Genomic DNA, 18,980 nt, shown 5'->3' with positions numbered 1-18,980 from the left:
CTCCATGATAAATGTCTAGGGCAGTCTTAGAACAGAGCTTGCTCTGTAAATGTGGTTAGTTTGACCCTTAACCTCTGCCCTCTCTTCTCATATGAACAATGATAGTTGTTTGCTTTTCAAAGAGAGCAGGCCGCTGCTGGGAACAGGGAACAGGGAGGAGAGGGTGACGGCGGGGCAGAGGGAGACAGAACAATCTAGAGAGGGAGGGGGAGAGTGATCGAGACAAACTGAATGTCCTCCTGTGGTCGATCTTTTTTGACATGGCTGTGAGACAAACTGCACAGAGACACGATGTTCAAACATTATTAAGACGGTGTGCTCCATTCCCTGGCCGGGCGGCCTCGCTGGGCCTGGACCCTGAGCCCCCGGTCCGGAGGGAACCGCTGAACTGGGCCCGCTGAGACCGCCGCCATGTGGGGTTAAACGGCCTCGCCTCGCTCTCCCTCTCTCCAATATCGTTTGGAACTTCCATTTTGACACGAGTCACAGAACAGGAAACCCCACGGTGGAATAAACAACCTCGAGAGAAAATGTCAAACCTTTGTTTTCGAAACCTGATTTTATTTTAAAAATGCCTGGATGAGTCATATTTCTTAGGACAACTGACAAATTTGTAAACAAAATAATACATATAGCTTTCACAGTGGGCTACAAAACAGAACAGATAGGGAAAACATCATCATCCTTATTATTATCATAGTCATCATCATCATCATCATCATCATCATCATCACCATCACCATCATCGTCATCATCATCATTGGTACTACAGGCAAACATCACTGTAATGCTTACTTAGTGCACAACATTAGAATGTATAAATATTATGTCCCCCCCCACCCAAAGAAATGTCTGTATTGTCCAACCAGGTTCCCTCCCAAGCCATCCAATAAATACCAGCGACAATAGGACCCGGGGAGCGGAAAAGTTGTTACTGTTGGTCTTGGTATGTTCCTCTTCTCTGTTTGTTCTCAGTGTTCAACTAGTGCTGGTTATTCCTCGTCTAGGAACTCATCTATAAATTCCATAACCTCCCCCTGTGGAAACACACACAATATACAAACAGAGGTCAAGAGAGAGAGACAAGAATAAGTTAAAAAAAAATAAAAAATGTGCAAAACAACATATTTCCTCCATCTAAATTGAAGCTCAATGATTCCCTGCCCCGAGAATTTTTGTAACAATCAAAAGAGGCTTAACCCTATTGCTTCTCTTACGTAGGTAGTCGCTGCTGGGTTTGTGTGCGTCTAGTTACTAGTAGGATCAATGTCACACTGCCACCTGGTGGCTTGGTAGGCCATTACAGGATAACAAGCTAAAATCTAGGCCACTGCAGGGTATCAATATCCGGGTAAAAAGACGAATTTGCGCGCTTTCTAGCTCCAGAATATGCAGGAGGGATGGGTGGACCGACTCTTTTCACAGGCAGGTTTCCTTCGAGTAGATACATGTAATGAATCTTACAAGTTTTGAAACTGTTTGCAAAATGTTGCATTACCAGTCAGCGTGTTTAAGTCTCCACTAATAAAGATAAGATAATAATTTGGCTGCATTGTTGCAACATCCCACTTGTATGTAGGTAGGGGTGATTTCGAACACGGCAGACACAGAGTAACAAGTCCAAATGTATTTTATGCATGCAGTTGTATTAGGTTTCCAGTAGAAATGACTCACGACTGACTAAAGAAATGACCGAGGTCCGGAGCTCATGGCCTCACAGCCCGGCCGCTTCACTCACTCAACCAGACTGGATGAAACGCTCCAACCCTGCCCGCATCCAGTCTGGTTGGCTGTCTGCACCCAGGTCAGATTCAGTCCCTTCTGGTTCACTCATATGTTCCACCCTCCCACCCTCCCACGCACCTCATCGTCGCTCTTCAGGTGAAGCCTGGAGAACTCTAGCATCTGGAGCTGCATGGTGGTCTGGTTGAAGTAACGCAGGGCCTCCTGGAACACACACACACAATCACACACACACACACACACACACACACACACACACACACACACACACACACACACACACACACACACACACAGAGACACACACACATACACGCCCGCCAAGACACACATGGGGATGAAGCTTGTGATTATTAACTGAAAACATTATTGATGTTAATTAATCTCGGCATGTTGGTATGTGTTTGTGTGTGTGTGTGTGTTACATCATTATAGGGGCAGATATTGTGTTTGCGCAGCTGCGCTCTTCTCCGCTCCTGATTGTCCTCTACAGGCTGTTTGTTCCCGCCGCTGACTGATTCTGGGCGTGGCATCGGGGATATAAGCACACCTGTCCCGGTCTCTGGCGGATGATCCCGCACGCATCCCGCTTCCGTGTCGCAATGCCAGGCTGTTTGACGCTGTGCCACGCCAGCCCTTGGCGTCTTATGCGCAGAGTTTATTGATATATACTGTCTGCAAGTTGCTGTTAAGCACCAATTTCCCATTTGGGAACATTCTTGCTTTTACTTTAATTTATGCGTTGGTGGTTGGCAAGGTTGTCTTCTTGTTATTAGTTCAGGTTAGAGCAGCGTAGTTAGAGGACCCGGCAGACTGACCTACCTTTTGTTTCTGGTCGGGAGGAAGATAGTTTGTTCCCCCGGAGTTAGGTTTAGTTAGGGTTTCCTTTCTGTTTTGTTCTATTTCCTTTGGTTGATTTAATAACCATCCCACCATGTGTCTAAAGCAATGAATGAATAAATTCATTGTTTCCAACGCAGCCCATTGTCTTCAGCCTATGTGTTATTTGGTACCATCTCCGACCATGTGGTGGTGCCTTAATAGAGCGTGTGTGTGTGTGTGTGTGTGTGCGTGTGTGAGACCCTGGATGGGTTGGCTCACCGCTCTTGGGAGGAAGTCCTCGTCTGTGAGTCCCCACTTGTCCTTGTGGAACTTGTAGTAGGCCACGTTGTTCTTCATGACCTCGTCGTTGGGGTCAAACAGCATGTAGCTGGCCACGCACGGGGCTGCGTTCTTCATGTCGTTCACTGGGGACACGGTTAATGAGCCAAGGATGAGCCAAGAAAGGTATCTACACAATGATTTGGACCAGCTACTGAGGATGGCAACTGACAGAGGTGAAGAAGGAGCAGGCAGGAGTCAGGGCGTCTACAGGTAGACTGCGGACGTTGGGCTTCAACCCCCAACCTTTCTAAAAGACACAACTGCCATCATCCTTTTGATGACCAAAAATATCTTCTGGTGTAATGCTTTAGGAGAGCAAGGCTGAGGACAATGGTTAGTGACTAGTGTTGGTTCTACCAGGGCTTGAGCTTGTGATGAGCAGGACTAGTGTTGGAACTAACCAGACCTTGTTATTAACAGGACTAGTGTTGTTACTAACCAGGCCTTGTTAATAATAGGACTAGTGTTGTTACTAACCAGAACTTGAGCTTCTTAATAACCGGACTAGTGTTGGTACTAACCAGGCCTTGAGCTTGTCAATAACAGGACTAGTGTTGGTACTAACCAGGCCTTGAGCTTGTCATGAGCTGGACTTACGTTTATAATAAGCAAACTGCAGGTAATGGAACATAGTTGCAACAAACTTCTCCACCACGAAGCCGCCCACCACCGGCGTGAGCTCGCTCTCACAGATGACCTTGCGCTCCAGGACTTCTGTGTAGTGATCTGGAGAAGAGAGGCACACACAGGGAGAACACACATGATGAAGACGCAACCGTATTCAACAGCATTTCCTCACAGCCCGACTGAACTGGGAGAAGGGGACGATATTTGTGCTGTTCTACTCAACAGGTCTAATAAAATAAAAGACATGTCATTGTGAAACTGTGGAGAGTCACCTGTATGATGAGGATGAGGAAGAGGGGATTAGAAGGAGGACGGGGAGGGAGACAGAGGCTCACATAATCTACATTATCGGTCATGACGACATCTTAAAGAAACACGTCCATCGCTGGTATAGCCCTGACGGCACACGCATCACACCGATCGGTCTGTGGAAACCCGGACCCCATGAAACCGTGTAGGAGTGATGGATGTTCTGTACCTGACTGTGCTCGAGGCTTCCACCTACAGATCAAACCTGTACCTCCTAACCCTCCCCATCCCACGCCTCCAGTCCTGAGACGCATTGAGCCCAGCCCCCCCAAATGGACGTGGGTTTCTTCAGGACCATCGGAGAGTGCAGATTCCAGAAAGTTTATTCTTGTGAAATTCTGAACAATGGAGACCTGTGTGTGTATGTGCGCGTGCGTGGGTACGTACGTGTGCAAGTGCGTACGTGCGCGAGTGCGTGTGTATGTGTGCGTGCGTGCGTGTGTATGCGTGCATGCGTGCGTGTGTATGTGTGTGTGTGGGTGCGTGTGTGTGTATGTGTGTGCGTGCGTGCGTTGGTGTGTGTGAGCTGCCCGCGTGGACCCACCAGCGATGGAGGGGTAGAAGTCCTTGAAGTCCTTGACCTCGCGTGCGCCCTCCGACGCCGCCAGACACTCGTCGTAGACCTTGAAGAAGTCCCGCAGCGCCAGCTCCATGTCCGACACCGACGTGCGGAAGTTGTCTCCGTTGTACGCCCGCACCGCACGCACAAACAGCGCCTGACGCACAAAGACACAGCAAACAAACCACCGAGGAGGAAGTTACAACACAGACTCAAGATATCCCCACTTCCATGCAGGTGTTTTATGTGACGGTCAACTTTAAAACATTATTATTGCATCTGTAGCGCGTTTTTGGTAGTCAGGTACACTACCGTTCAATAGTTTGGGTTAGAAATATCCTTATTTTTTTAATTAAAGCCCAGTTTTTTTCAATGAAGATATAACAGTCTAGACATTGTTAATGTGGTCAATTACACTTCTAGCTTGAAACTGCAGTTTTTTAATGGAATATCTACACAGGTGTACAGAGGCCAATTTCCAGCAACCATCCCTCACCCCCCCAAACGGTAGTGTACATTAATTCCAGCCCCTTCTATCACACTTGGGACTGACCTTAGCTACATTCTGTATATTTAATCCACATTCCTATTAACCCAAGCTATTGTGTGCACAAAGAGTAATGTACAACAGCCCAATTTCTTCCATTTATTTTGTCATTTAATTAGTTAAGGTTGCATTGACTTTTGGACCAGACTTAGACAGGTCAAACATCCCGACCCATGAAGACATGAACTTACTGTGAATAATGTTAACACAATCTGAATGTCCTGTGATCAATTTGACCTTGCTCTGGTCTTTCTTGTGTGTGTGTGTGTGTGTGTGTGTGTGTGTGTGTGTGTGTGTGTGTGTGTGTGTGTGTGTGTGTGTGTGTGTGTGTGTGTGTGTGTGTGTGTGTGTGTGTGTGTGTGTGTGTGTGTGTGTGTGTGTGTGTGGTCCCCCCTACCTCATAGGACTTGGTCTCCAGGTCTTTGAGGTGGTCCTCCGCTCCGGGCAGGCTCTTGTAGTAGGCCATGTTCCTCTGCATCATCTCATCGTCGGGGTGCTTCAACAGGAAGGTGTGGGCGGCCGACACCGCCTTGGCCAGGTTGTCCGACTGGTGGAGAAGGAACAACAGCCATGAGCCCCGTTCTGACGCGGACCAGCCTGACTCATTTGAGCATTTCCACCTCGATTACATGCCGAAATATATCCGTATGTACACCTGTGATGACCCCGTTTATGACTTATCATTGGACATGTTACACATTGTTGTTCATGTGGAAATTATAATGCATCTATATGTGTGCAACTTTAAAATTTAAAATATGTGTACATAAAAAAACATTGAACGCCCCCCCCCCCCCCCATTGGAGGTTCAATGGATTAATTCCGGCGTATAAAACACCTTGATCAAAGAGAGTTGGACATTTAAAGGGAACCACTTCCACACCTCAATGTGAGAAGGAAGGAGACGCAGATATATATCCTCTTCCATGTTGGGATCATGAGAGAGAGGGCCCCGTGGCCCGTGCATTGCATCCGTGGCATGTACGTGACGTCACTAGCAGCAATGGGGAAAATCACTGCAACTTCACTCCATCATCATCATCATCATAAAAAAAAAGTTAGATATGGGAGGAGGGGTGTAACTGCGCAATTATAAGACTCATACATGTTGTTGTTTCGTAACGGAATGTAAACTATCTGTATCTTACTTTAAAGTAGGCGTACTGCAAATATCTGTAGGGCTCCCTTCTCTCGAACTCCTCGATAGTGTCGCGACTAGGCATGCTCTGTCTGAACGCAGGCAGACCCTGTTTGCAGCGCTTCAAGCACTGCGCCCGCTTCATCACGTTGCCGAAGACCCGCAGCTCCGGGAACTCGGCGAACTTTTCCTCGTTGTCGAGCCGCAGCGAGCTGCAGTTGAGGTTGCAGAAGGCCTCGCTGTCCCGCAGCAGTCGGTACAGGCGGAGAGACACCTCCAGGTAGTCTACGCTGTCCTTCCACTTCTCCCCTGTGTATTGGTCCAACGCGTACTTATACGCAGAATCCAGAGGCATGAGTTCATGTCTGGGGAAACTCCTGAAACTGTACTTTTCGTACTGAGAGAAGACCACTGTGACGCCGAAGGCAAACAATAATATTGATAAGACTTGAGAAGAGGTGGAGTGGGCCATCTTCACGTTTCTTTATAACGGCGCAGCCTGCTTGGCTTCTGGGCTACGTCTCCGAACTGGTGTGTGCGTGCGTAGGCCGGTAGGACCGCCTTAACTTTTACGGCGTATCCGGACGCAGCGTCCCCTCCCCCGGCAAATGGGGTTCAAACGCTCCGGAGGGTGGGAGGCCGTGGGTCTGCTCCTCCCTGCCTTCTAGTGAGTTCCTTGGGTGCCATTACCGGTATAGTCTTGTAATAACCACAACGTTGAACTTTGCACAAAGTAAACAAAACAAAAAAAGTAGATATAGGCTAATATATAACCGATATTATTTTTGTCTGCAAACATTTTTTTCAAACCTAATTTGAATAATATAACCTATTCACTTTTCCTATTTGAAGCGCCCCATTGAACCCATTGGTATCTCTAATAACGAACTGGTGTACCGTGTTCCCATCACAGAGCTGGGTCCCGTGGTCGCTAATTAAACCCCTGCCGCGAGCGAGGCCCCGCCCCCTCCTGCTGCCACGTAGAAACATTCCGTGGAAGTGGAGAGAGCCGCTTCACCCCCTGAACAGACGCCCCGCTCCTACGTACCGCAACCGTTCCCGTTTCTGCCGCTTATTAACGCGTTGGCATGCTAATACACAAACCAGCAAGGACACACGTGTAGGGACATTGAAAGATTAAAATTGGAGAGATTCGGGAGGTGTGTTGCATTTTTAAAGGGCTCAGAAAGGGGGTTTAGCTTCACAGGCCCTTATTTGCAGCTGTTTTTTGAGGGACCCCGCGCTACCACGTTGACACATCTACGAGTGCGGACTGCGCATGAGCGATACGTGGTGGCCAAGTTGTATGAACGCTGTATCGGACTGGGCAGCTAGAGGAAGGAAGACCCGAGCCGGAGCAGAGCCTATTCACACCGGGGAAGAGGCGCATTAATAGGCTATATATACCGTAGTGAGTCGGCTGTTATTAGGATACTAGTTATCAGATACTATAAAAATGATCCAGTGCGTGCACGCGATGTTCTATCTGGCGGTTTGGGTGGCGTTCGCCGCCTGCAGCGCTCCCCCGGTCCCGTTAGACGACATCATCATTGAGAAAACTTTCGAGCCAGAAGTGTGCGGGCGTGCGGTGAAAGTAGGCGACTACGTCAGGTATCACTACATCGGCACGTTTCCCGACGGAAAGAAGTTCGATTCGAGGTAAGTAGTACAAGCACAGTAGTGCACTCTTTTTTTAATTGATCCATGCCTGTGGACCGCTCGTTTTAAGTGCCGTCCAAAACGCGTGCGCGGAATTCGCAGTGCGCGTCTGGTCTCTCGTGAGCCACGCAAGCAGCATCCAGCCAAGGGACGTCTGAGCCGCCGAACATGGCTTGTTTCTGAAGTTAGCCTACTGGCAGTCTCTGATTTGATTTAAGGGGAGGCCCTACTTAAGTCACCTGTTCACCCATTTGTCAAATGCGTTAAACACCGAATGACTTAATTCATCGGAAGTAGATTTGCAGTCAACCAAAATCAGTGTGCATCAATATGCAAATAGTCATCCCATGCATACATGTTTATATGTATGTGAAACAGGATTTGAACACTAATAGCAAAAAATTATCGAATTAATACAAATAATTTTTGGAGGACAAATTAATTCTAATCTATTAGCAAAACATTACACTATATTAGTATTGATACAAGGTTATGTGTGTGTGTGTGTGTGTGTGTGTGTGTGTGTGTGTGTGTGTGTGTGTGTGTGTGTGTGTGTGTGTGTGTGTGTGTGTGTGTGTGTGTGTGAGACACTTTGTGTGTGTGTGTGTGTGTGTGTGTGTGTGTGTGTGTGTGTTTGTTCTCTCCAGTTATGACCGCGGTAGCACCTATAATGTGTTCGTGGGTAAGAAGCAGCTGATCGCGGAATGGACAAGGCCCTGGTCGGCATGTGTGTGAACCAGCGGAGTCTCGTCAAGATCCCCCGCAGCTGGCCTACGGGAAAGGAGGATATGGTAAGCATATTAAGAGAGCTTGTTCTGGAGCGTAGGGCGCCCTTGCCAAACATTTACCTTTGATAGAGGATTCTGTGTTAACATCATGCATGTAATGTGTGTGTGTGTGTGTGTGTGTGTGTGTGTGTGTGTGTGTGTGTGTGTGTGTGTGTGTGTGTGTGTGTGTGTGTGTGTGTGTGTGTGTGTGTGTGTGTGTGGGGGTGTGTGGGTGTCTGTAGGTGTGTGTCTACATGATGGGATAATTAGATATTTATGAACTTTTAGGCTTAAGGAATGTCACCATTGATAGTAGTTTAACATTAATTAGCAAACGTTCTGATACTATAGATGTAAATAAAATCCATTCAGGCAATAGACTCTGCGCACAGCATTCTGTTGAGTTGGGGCCGAGCGAGAGAGGAGAAGTGGGACGTTCTCAGATGTCCATGTTGGATGATGTCAGCATGACATCACAGACCAGGAAGTTAAGAGAGGGTCATGGAATGTCATGGAGGAACTTTTGCATTGTGCGTTTTCAGTTATGACCGAACACGTGCCCCGTGGCACGTTGAGCAAACACAACCTGTAACGGTTGGATATATGTCCGACCCAACAAATCAGAAACACCCTTTCTGTCTCACTGCTGCATCTGCGTCTTCTGTTATGAAAATAAACAGGTCTTTGAGAGCTATTGTGGTATTAATATGCAAAACAGAGAGACGTGTGTGTGTGTGTGTGTGTGTGTGTGTGTGTGTGTGTGTGTGTGTGTGTTCACACAATGACTTGGATAACAGATCTCTGGGGACGTGTACAGACAGGCCAATGTAGAGAGGGAGTGCCCGGCTGCTACATTTCTTAAAGGCAGGACGTTGTCAGTGTATCTATACTAGACCAGGGAGAGACGAGAAGGGACAGATCAGGGGGGGGGGGGGGGGGGGGGGGGGGGGTGGGGGGAGACTGGTGGGCATTGGGGAAGGCAGAACGGTCGCTAACAGTCTAGCAGCATGTGCCTTGCTCACCATAATACACGGACAACAACAACGACAAAACAAATGGTCCCCGCCAGCGGAAGGGCTTTGGGTGGCTGGCGCTCACCGCGGGCGTGAGGCTCCTACTTACGCCGCCTTCCTCCTCACTCCCCCTGAACCCTTTGTTTTCTTTAGCCTGTGGATAGTAAATAGCTAACGCACGTTGACTCGTGTGTGTCTACAGTATCGGGTTACAAAGGCACAGACCTTCCGCACTGTGCCCATGTGATGGATTACGATGGAAGCGTCTGTGTGTTAAAGAGTGAGGTGCCCCGGGGGCGCGACAGGGGGGTGTAACAGGAGTCAGTGTGCCGTGCAGGGGGATGTGTCGCTACCTGGATTACACACAGGACAGAGGAAGGTGGAGGGCATTCTGGGTGTTTCTACTAGTGTGTGTTGTGTGTGTTTGCGTCTTTGTGTGTGTGTGTGGGGGGGGGGGAGGGAGAGGAAGCAAATCAGGGGCGTGGGTAAAAAAGGTGGAGAGACGGTAAGGGAGGAAAGAGTTTGAGAGAACATGAGAGGGGGGGGAGAAAAAGGGGGAGAGAGGGAGTGAAAACAGGAGAGGGGTCGAGGGGAGTGGGAGGGGACTGAACTTATGAGCAAAGCTCTGGATCACGTGAGTCTCTGATCCCCCCCTCCCTCCACCCCCCCCCCCCCCCCCCCCCCCCCCCTCCCCTCCAGGTGACATCATCCCGCAGACTCCATCCTCCACTTTGACGTGCTTGCTTCTGGACGTGTGGAACCCCGAGGACGGGGTGCAGAGCACCACCTACCTGACCCCGCCCACCCTGCGCGCGGCAAGGTGGAGGTGTCCGACTACGTGCGCTACCACTACAACGGCACCCTGCTGGACGGCACTCTGTTCGACTCCAGGTGTGTGAGCGCAAACACACACACACACACACACATGAACACGCCACATGAACACGCACACACACAGATTGAAAACCCTACAAACATAGCGCACACACACACACACACACACACACACACACACACACGCACATGAACACGCACATGAACACGCACACACACAGATTGAAAACCCTACAAACATAGCGCACACACACACACAACGCACACACACACACACACACACACCACACACACACACACACACACACACACACACACACACACACACACACACGACACACACACACACATAGAAACAGACACACACACATAAAAACCAGACACACACTCTCATCATCCGACATGCAGTGTAAATATTATTACAAGCGGCCCCTGATTAATCCCCGGGGACTCTAGCCACACGCGCCTGCGTACCTACGACACCTACGTGGGGATTGCTGGCTGATCGCTGGCATGGACCAGGGCCTTTGGGAATGTGCGTCGGGGAGAGACGCATCATCACAATGCCGCCATCTCTGGGATACGGCGAGAACGGAGACGGTGAGTGTTGATTGGTTCGCTCTGGTCCCATCCCGTGGGGACCGGTGGAAACCCCTCAAATAGAATAGAAAGAATAACCTTTATGCCACTCCTCAACAAGCCTTCATAAATATGAGACGTTTCATAGGTACACCTTCCACACTTTAGCTGGGGCTGGTTCTGAGGACCACAGGAGTTAAGAGACAAGAGAATCAGAAACAGAAGAAAGGGCATAGAAACAAACACACAACATACTGTTTGGTTTAAGGTGCCATTATGCAATACAATTATCGGAGGATTGACACCATTATGCATGTTAAATTGTCTCATACAAAATCTTCTACGACGAATATTGTGTAGCACTGTGTTGTGTGAGACTACACCAGAATGGAAGTTGCCAGCTCGCACATGACCCTGTCAGAACACAAGGGGCGATGCAACACAGGACCACCACACTAGACCACCGACATACTAGAATAGAAACCTCATTCAAATGATAATGAATGGCTTCTGCTATGTTTAATAACCTTCAACACTTTGAGAGTTGAACGTTCCATAATTGACAATCAGAATTCCAGTACCCAGACACTTATGTTGTGTTGTAAAGGGCCAGTGAGTCAGTACAGAAGACGGATAGCCAACAGCTTGGAATCGAGCACTGCCACTTCTAATGAGCGAGTCCTGATCATTTCCCCAACTATCTCTCCCTTTATCTTGCCCTCTATCTCCCTCCCCTCCCTTCCTCACACCCTCCCTTCATCCCTCCATCCACCCCTCCCTCCACCCCTCCATCCACCCCTCCCTCCACCCCTCCATCCACCCCTCCCTCCACCCCTCCATCCACCCCTCCCTCCACCCCTCCATCCACCCCTCCCTCCATCCCTCCATCCACCCCTCCCTCCACCCCTCCATCCACCCCTCCCTCCACCCCTCCATCCACCCCTCCATCCACCCCTCCCTCCATCCCTCCATCCACCCCTCCCTCCACCCCTCCATCCACCCCTCCCTCCATCCCTCCATCCACCCCTCCCTCCACCCCTCCCTCCACCCCTCCCTCCACCCCTCCCTCCACCCCTCCATCCACCCCTCCCTCCACCCCTCCCTCCACCCCTCCCTCCACCCCTCCGTCCATCCCTCCCTCCACCCCTCCAGGTAGTGACATCCCTGGGCAGGCGTCGCTGGTGTTTGACGTGGTGCTGCTGGACCTCCACAACCCCCGGGACTCCATCGCCGTGACCAACCAGGTGCTGCCCGAGCCGTGCCCGAGGAAGAGCGCCACGGGGGACTTTGTGCGCTACCACTACAACGGCTCGCTGCTCGACGGGACCTTCTTCGACTCCAGGTGTGTGTTCTGGGGGAGTAGAGCCCGTGGACCCCAGAGCTCAACGCAGAGAGACACTGACACAGAGGGTCAATGAGGAGGGCTTTGAATGAGGGCAACATACAGTATAAGGCAAGGCGGGGCACAGGGCGAGGGGATTGATGGCAGACGGGTAGTCAGACAGCCAAGGGTTCTGTAACAGGCGGGTAGTCAGACAGACGAGGGTTCTGTAACAGGCCGGTAGTCAGACAGACGAGGGTTCTGTAACAGGCGGGTAGTCAGACAGACGAGGGTTCTGTAACAGGCGGGTAGTCAGCCAGACGAGGGTTCTGTAATAGGCGGGTAGTCAGCCAGACGAGGGTTCTGTAACAGGCGGGTAGTCAGACAGGTGAGGGTTCTGTAACTGGCGGGTCGACAGACTGAACACAGGGAGAAGACAGTTTAGCGAGAGCGATGTAACGCAATGATAGACACTGGCCTCCTGTGTGTGTCTCTGCATCTGCATCTTCTGTTATAAAAATAAACAGGTCCTTTGAGAGCTATTGTGGTATTAATATGCAAAACAGAGAGGTGTGTGTGTGTGTGTGTGTGTGTGTGTGTGTGTGTGTGTGTGTGTGTGTGTGTGTGTGTGTGTGTGTGTGTGTGTGTGTGTGTGTGTGTGTGTGTGTGTGTGTGGGTGTGTGCGTGCGTGCGTGCGTGCGTGCGTGCGTGCGTGCGTGCGTGCGTGCGTGCGTGCGTGCGTGCGTGCGTGCGTGCGTGCGTGCGTGCGTGCGTGCGTGCGTGCGTGCGTGCGTGCGTGCGTGCGTGCGTGCGTGCGTGCGTGCGTGCGTGCGTGCGTGCGTGCGTGCGTGCGTGCGTGCGTGCGTGCGTGCGTGCGTGCGTGCGTGCGTGCGTGCGTGCGTGCGTGCGTGCGTGCGTGCGTGCGTGCGTGCGTGCGTGCGTGCGTGCGTGCGTGCGTGCGTGCGTGCGTGCGTGCGTGCGTGCGTGCGTGCGTGCGTGCGTGCGTGCGTGCGTGCGTGCGTGCGTGCGTGCGTGCGTGCGTGCGTGCGTGCGTGCGTGCGTGCGTGCGTGCGTGCGTGCGTGCGTGCGTGCGTGCGTGCGTGCGTGCGTGTGTGTGGGCTAAGAATCCTTGATCTGATACGTTCTTTGAAAAACGTTGCAACCCCACAGACACTTCCTACTGATTGCACCTCTTGCAGACATCCTGTTGCTTTTTTCAGCTGAATGAGCAAGCAAAAATAAGTTTCATTACCTTGTCCTAATGCTCTCTGAAGCTTCTCTTGAGGTGAGCTAAATGTAGAGAGGTTTCAACTGTAGGGGTCACAGGCTAATGCTGGGATGCTGGGTTAATCTCAGAAGTGTTAGATGGTTATAACTGAGTTACATGTGGATGTCATTCAGACTATAGTCCTTTGTCGACTCTGGGCCTTTTCCACACTTAGTCATTCATATAGGCAAGATAATGCCTCCACTTCCTGCTGAATGCGGCTCTTTTCTGGTGTAAAGGATTTGGACGAGCCCTTTCCTCCGGACCCTATTGCATACTTACTATTTATTACGTTTTTCTCTTTTGGTCAAGATGTGGGTCTATGTTTTAGTTTAACTCATAGCAATATTATTGGGTATGTATAATGTCTATTTTTGGTATCGTAAAAATGGGTCCATTAGATGTATTTATTTGAACAAATATAACAATTCATTATAATATGTATTGACCTTTCTCCAGATACAATCGGAGTAGGGAAACTTCAAATTGAAATCACCAGAAATTCTGATCTAAGTCTAACGGTGGAATCTATCGAATCTCTCGGCATTGCTTCTTCTCTTCTTTTCTTTATTCACCGTTTCCAACTTCCCCTTATCCATACATGGGTAAATGTTGCCATTCGTCTCTGTGTTGATCCTTATATTTAAGAAGGGTCGTGGCACTTTCATGCGATCCAATATAGTAATTATGTACTTGTCCATTTGTTATCATAAAAAAAAGGGATTATAACTTAAGTGGTAGTAGTTATCTATTCAACACATATTTGTCCACATATTATCCAGTACCTGAGGGATGGGGTCCAATAGAGTTCAGAGGCCAGGAGTGAGGCCCTCCTTACCACCTTGAACCTAGCTCCAGTGAGGGGAGCTGTGGCCTCTTGAAGCACCAAGAGCTCTTCCCTCTCATTAGATCATTTAGACAATAAAGTTGCTCATCAGATGACATCTAAAGGATCTACCAGGTGTAAAGCATAAAAACTGAAAACATTAATACCACAGCATGGGCTCACTTTGATAACATAGATCCTAACTGATAATCGAGTTGTTAAAACCACAGTTCTGCGTAACACAGCACTATGTAGGACCTCTCTGTTGACACCATGCGTCTCCACAGCTACTCGCGCAACCACACCTACGACACGTACGTGGGGAAGGGCTATGTGATCGCCGGCATGGACGAGGCTCTGATCGGGGTGTGCATGGGCGAGCGGCTGACCATCACCATCCCCCCCCACCTGGCCTACGGAGAAGAAGGAACAGGTCGGTAGATCCAGGGGCTCTTCCTCCCTCATCCAACTTTAGACTCGTTTGAAGCCATACAATGTCCTTAAACGCCATCACCCACGATGCATTTCTTTCCTTCCCGCCTTATCTTTCCGCTCAGGCTCTAAGATCCCCGGCTCGGCGGTGCTGGTGTTTGACGTCCACATCATCGACTTCCACAACCCCTCGGACACCACCGTGATGACCGTCATCCACAAGCCCGAGGATTGCGAGAAGATCACCAAGAACGGAGACTTTGTCAAGTACCACTACAACGCCTCGTTGATGGACGGCTCCCACATCGACTCCACGTGAGCACTGGCCTCTCATGACCGGGATCCCACACTAGTCTCTGAACTCTATACCTCCGACCCCCAACACTCCCAGGCTGTAAGGGATACGTGGTGGCCGGGACATCACTTGTTGCTCTACACGCAACCGCCATGAAGCCTTCGACTTCCACTGTTGCTGGAGATTTAAAAAGAGAAACAATTAATTATGGCACATTGAGGGTTGGGATGTACTGGCCGTCCCGCTGTATTCGACGGCCAAACTCGTTACTAAATCCTTTTAAATGCTTAGTAAAATGGCCAAACGGGTCCCCTGAACTGTTTTAAATGGAGAGGAACGAGCCACTGAGAATCTAATCGATGAAAATTGTTATTTGCTCTATACAAAGAGAATGACATTGACAATGACAATTTCCCCCTTGGAATGGTAACACTGGGGTTGACTATAGAGGAATAAAAGGTTCTGGGTTGGATCCCCGGATGCCTGCCCCATTGAGCAAGGTGTCCCTTATAAGTGAGTTACAGCTGGTTTCAGCCTGACAAGGACAGAGGTGACTCGGAAGTGGTTAAAAAGGGTGAAGCGCCTGTGAATCCAGGACTAGGCCGTTTTGTACTCAGAAAACACAGGTGTAAAATACCATGTTGCCACCTGGCTCCGCTTGCTGTTTGTGAACGTTCTTCTCTGCTCTGAACTCATACTCCCAAATGACTTTAAAAAAAATCATCACATAGAGAGCCGTAACCATGGGGATAACACGTCCCCCGCCTTCCTAGAATCTTCTGCCCTAAACACACTTTCATTTGCAAATCCTGCCTCTATGTACGTCCTTATCCCAGGCACAACTACGGAAAGACGTACAACATCGTGCTGGGGGCCAACCAGGTGGTGCCTGGTATGGAGGAGGGCCTCAAGGACATGTGTGTGGGAGAGAAGAGACACCTGGTCATCCCCCCTCATCTGGGCTACGGGGAGGGAGGAGTCAGTAAGTGTCCTCTGGTGACCCACACTGTGTCTCTCCATGGCTGGTTCCCGATGTGAAGGAAGAATGCTCAACGGCCGCCCTATTAAGGACGCTACGTCATAGAACGCCCACAAGCACTGTTCCCATGTTGAGGACACAAAAAAAATATTTTAAAAATGTACCTGTGCGATTTCTTTCAAACTTTTTTGCAACGTAATGACAGGCTATATTTTGCATGGATTGATTTGTTTTAATATGTAAGTAGGTGGTGTTTAAACAAACTACTGTCGCCAGTAACAATTTCAACAATTAAAAGATTAAAATATTTAACACTGGAGCAATATTAAGAAGCGGAAGCGCTTCCACACTAGCAAGTCGTTCCAAACTCTGAATGCTACAAACGCTAGGCAGCACTCTAGCCTCATCTCCATAGGACGCGACTAGCAAGGAAGTGTTCTAGCAAGGCTGCAGCCTTCACTTTGGGAAACAGACGATATCTCCCCTTCTCTCTCTATTGCCCTCTTTGTCTCAATTCCTCGTTATCTCTCTCCGACTCTCCCTCCCTCAATTGCTATCTCTCCCTCCCAAAATCTGTCTCACACACTGTGTGTGTGTGTGTGTGTGTGTGTGTGTGTGTGTGTGTGTGTGTGTGTGTGTGTGTGCGTGTGCGTGTGCGTGTGTGCGTGTGCAGCCGATGAGGTGCCCGGCAGTGCGGTGCTGGTGTTTGACGTGGAGCTGGTTGAGTTGGAGGAGGGGCTTCCTGAAGGCTACATGTTCATCTGGAACGACGACGTGTCCCCCGACCTCTTCACCGAGATGGACGTGGACCTCGACCAGCAGGTGGAGGCCTCGGAGGTAAGCCCCTCTCCCACACACGGCTGGAGCCAGGTGAACACATATCTCCCATCTATGGCTGGAGCCAGGTGAACTCATATCTCCTCATCTATGACTTGACCCGAGTTGAGCTCATATCTCCCCGTCTATGTCTTGACCGAGTTGAACTCATGTCTCCCATGTATGACTTGACTGAACTCATATCTGGACTGTGTGAAAAACATGCGTAGTGAAACAGTTAACAACTCACAATTTTGTATTGGTTTATAATTCAGCATTGTTTTTTGATATCTTTTATAAAAGTATTGCAGTATTTAGATGTAATACTGTAGCTATGATTGAGTTAAAATCCTGCACAGTTTATCCTATTACTTATGTTATTGCACCAACATTCTAGAAAGAGTTCTGAGTTTGTTAAAAAAAGTAATATAAATAAAAAAAGTCTGACATTGTGTAACTTTGTTTTTTGTCTTTTTCCACGGCAGTTCACAAACTACATCATGCGACAGGTGACGGAGGGCAGAGGTCGTCTGGCCCCGGGCTTCGACCCCTACCGCATCATCGACAACATGTTCTCCAACCAGGACCGCAACGGAGACGGCAAGATCACCGAGTCCGAGTTCAGGCTGAAGGCGGACGAGGCGACCCACGACGAGCTATGACGGGCTTCATGATGTCCCTGAAGACCCCCTAGTCGGGGTTTAACAGTTCAAGTGGGCCGGGGGTTGAGGGGGACCATTGAGAGGGGGGATGGGTGGGTTGGGGGTCGAGGGGGTTATCTGGGGAGGGGGGGATGAAGGTCAGGAGTGGCGTATGAACCGTTTTTTTAGTGGTGTATTTTTTTATCGTGTCGAAATTCAGAAATTGTCTCGGTTGCATGTACCCCCCATTTATTTTTCGGGGGGAGGGATAAACCGGGTCTATGCAACCTTTTTTTTGTTTTTTTCTTTGAGTACATAGTTCATGCGATGAACCTCATCCAAGTTGGATTGACATTTTTTACGAATCCAAAGCAGGATATCACGATAAGTCGCCTGGAGGACAAAGACAACTGCATGTGGACCAGATAGCATAGAGATCACTTAATGTGAAGGCGATGAAGAAGAGTGAGACTCACCACACTCTCTTTCAGTTTTTTGTTTCTGTCGCAATGTATTAAGATGTCCTTTTGTATTGAGTATTTGTATTTGGGCTTTGAGCAGACCTCAAGTACGTTCTCGTACGTTAACAAGCCAGGACCTCTGCCTTATTGCCCCTGGTTGGCTTGTTCCTCCTCAGCTTAAAGTCGGGCTGTTGGCAGTATTGTGTGGTTGTGTTTACCGTGCATATCACTGGTTTCAAATGTATCTCCTAGTAATATCTTGATGAACCAATACATCAGTTACAATTTCTCACTCTTCATTATCATGGCGGAGTGTGTGTGTGTGTGTCTGTGCGTAAGTGTGTGTGTGTGTGTGTGTGTGTGTGTGTGTGTGTGTGTGTGTGTGTGTGTGTGTACATATATGTGTGTGTGTGTGTGTGTGTGTATGAATTTAGTCCTAGAGCTACATTAATTTTAACCGCCATACTGACATTACATGGATCCACCTGACCACCTGGCAGTGTACACCTTCCCCAGCTAGACCTTTCTAACCCGTGTTCCAGGCTGCTGGTGTGCTTGTCTGTAGTTCTACTTGACACTGAGAATGGAAATGTAGTGGAAAGTGTGTGCAATCACTTTTTATCTTTTGCTTCATAACTGAACTTTGGTTTTCATTGTTATTTTGCAGACGCAAATATTTAATATGAATAAAAGTACGGACCAACCTTTAAGCCGTTTGTTTGTTATTTTTATATTATCTATTCTGCCAGATGTGTGTGCGTCTGTGTTTTTCAGGACTATTGCAGTACGATACAGCAGTGATTCCCAAGATGCAGGGTTCCAGGGGGTACACATTTTAAAATAAGTGCTTGAGATGTATATTTTGCTTTTTCATAACCAATTAAAAGAAATGATGGTGTAAAATACGACTTTTTGTTACATAATAGCCTATAAGTCTACTCTATGTATTTATATGCTAGTGGACTAATGGGAACCCCATGACAAATAAATCAAAAAATCTGCA

General features: G+C 49.0%; 2 protein-coding genes across 2 annotated transcripts; one reads left to right on the top strand and one right to left on the bottom strand.

The window, feature by feature from the left end:
• Positions 1–540: 540 nt before the first annotated feature.
• On the bottom strand, positions 541–6,661 carry crtap (cartilage associated protein). The gene is made up of 7 exons (XM_060042994.1): positions 6,098–6,661; positions 5,347–5,496; positions 4,388–4,559; positions 3,505–3,633; positions 2,845–2,990; positions 1,864–1,947; positions 541–1,037 (listed from the first exon to the last, which is right to left on the bottom strand). Exons 1-7 carry the CDS (start codon positions 6,557–6,559, stop codon positions 993–995), a joined length of 1,188 nt encoding a protein of 395 aa, XP_059898977.1. The 5' UTR covers positions 6,560–6,661; the 3' UTR covers positions 541–992.
• Positions 6,662–7,070: 409 nt separating this feature from the next.
• fkbp9 (FKBP prolyl isomerase 9) lies at positions 7,071–18,687 on the top strand. The gene is given in 15 exon segments (XM_060042993.1): positions 7,071–7,746; positions 8,394–8,443; positions 8,446–8,499; positions 8,502–8,537; positions 10,226–10,332; positions 10,335–10,417; positions 10,817–10,854; positions 10,857–10,883; positions 10,886–10,960; positions 12,092–12,281; positions 14,641–14,786; positions 14,911–15,100; positions 15,917–16,062; positions 16,733–16,896; positions 17,361–18,687. Coding segments are annotated over 15 exon segments (1,686 nt in total). The 5' UTR covers positions 7,071–7,543; the 3' UTR covers positions 17,538–18,687.
• Positions 18,688–18,980: the final 293 nt, after the last annotated feature.

This window comes from Gadus macrocephalus, chromosome 22 (genome assembly GCF_031168955.1).
Source record: "Gadus macrocephalus chromosome 22, ASM3116895v1".
In the NCBI taxonomy this organism is placed as follows: domain Eukaryota; kingdom Metazoa; phylum Chordata; class Actinopteri; order Gadiformes; family Gadidae; genus Gadus; species Gadus macrocephalus.
Note: the sequence above shows the minus strand (reverse complement) of the source record. Positions and strands in the feature narration are given on the sequence as shown.

Bases quoted from the DNA above. Each gene is read 5' to 3' on its own strand.
- crtap (XM_060042994.1), bottom strand. From the start codon at position 6,559: ATGGCCCACTCCACCTCTTCTCAAGTCTTATCAATATTATTGTTTGCC. The intron at 5,497-6,097 runs GTAAGATACAGA...CTTCTCCACCAG, and splicing joins TGCAGTACGCCTACTTTAAA to TCGGACAACCTGGCCAAGGC. The intron at 2,991-3,504 runs GTAAGTCCAGCT...CCGTGTCCCCAG, and splicing joins GCAGTTTGCTTATTATAAAC to TGAACGACATGAAGAACGCA.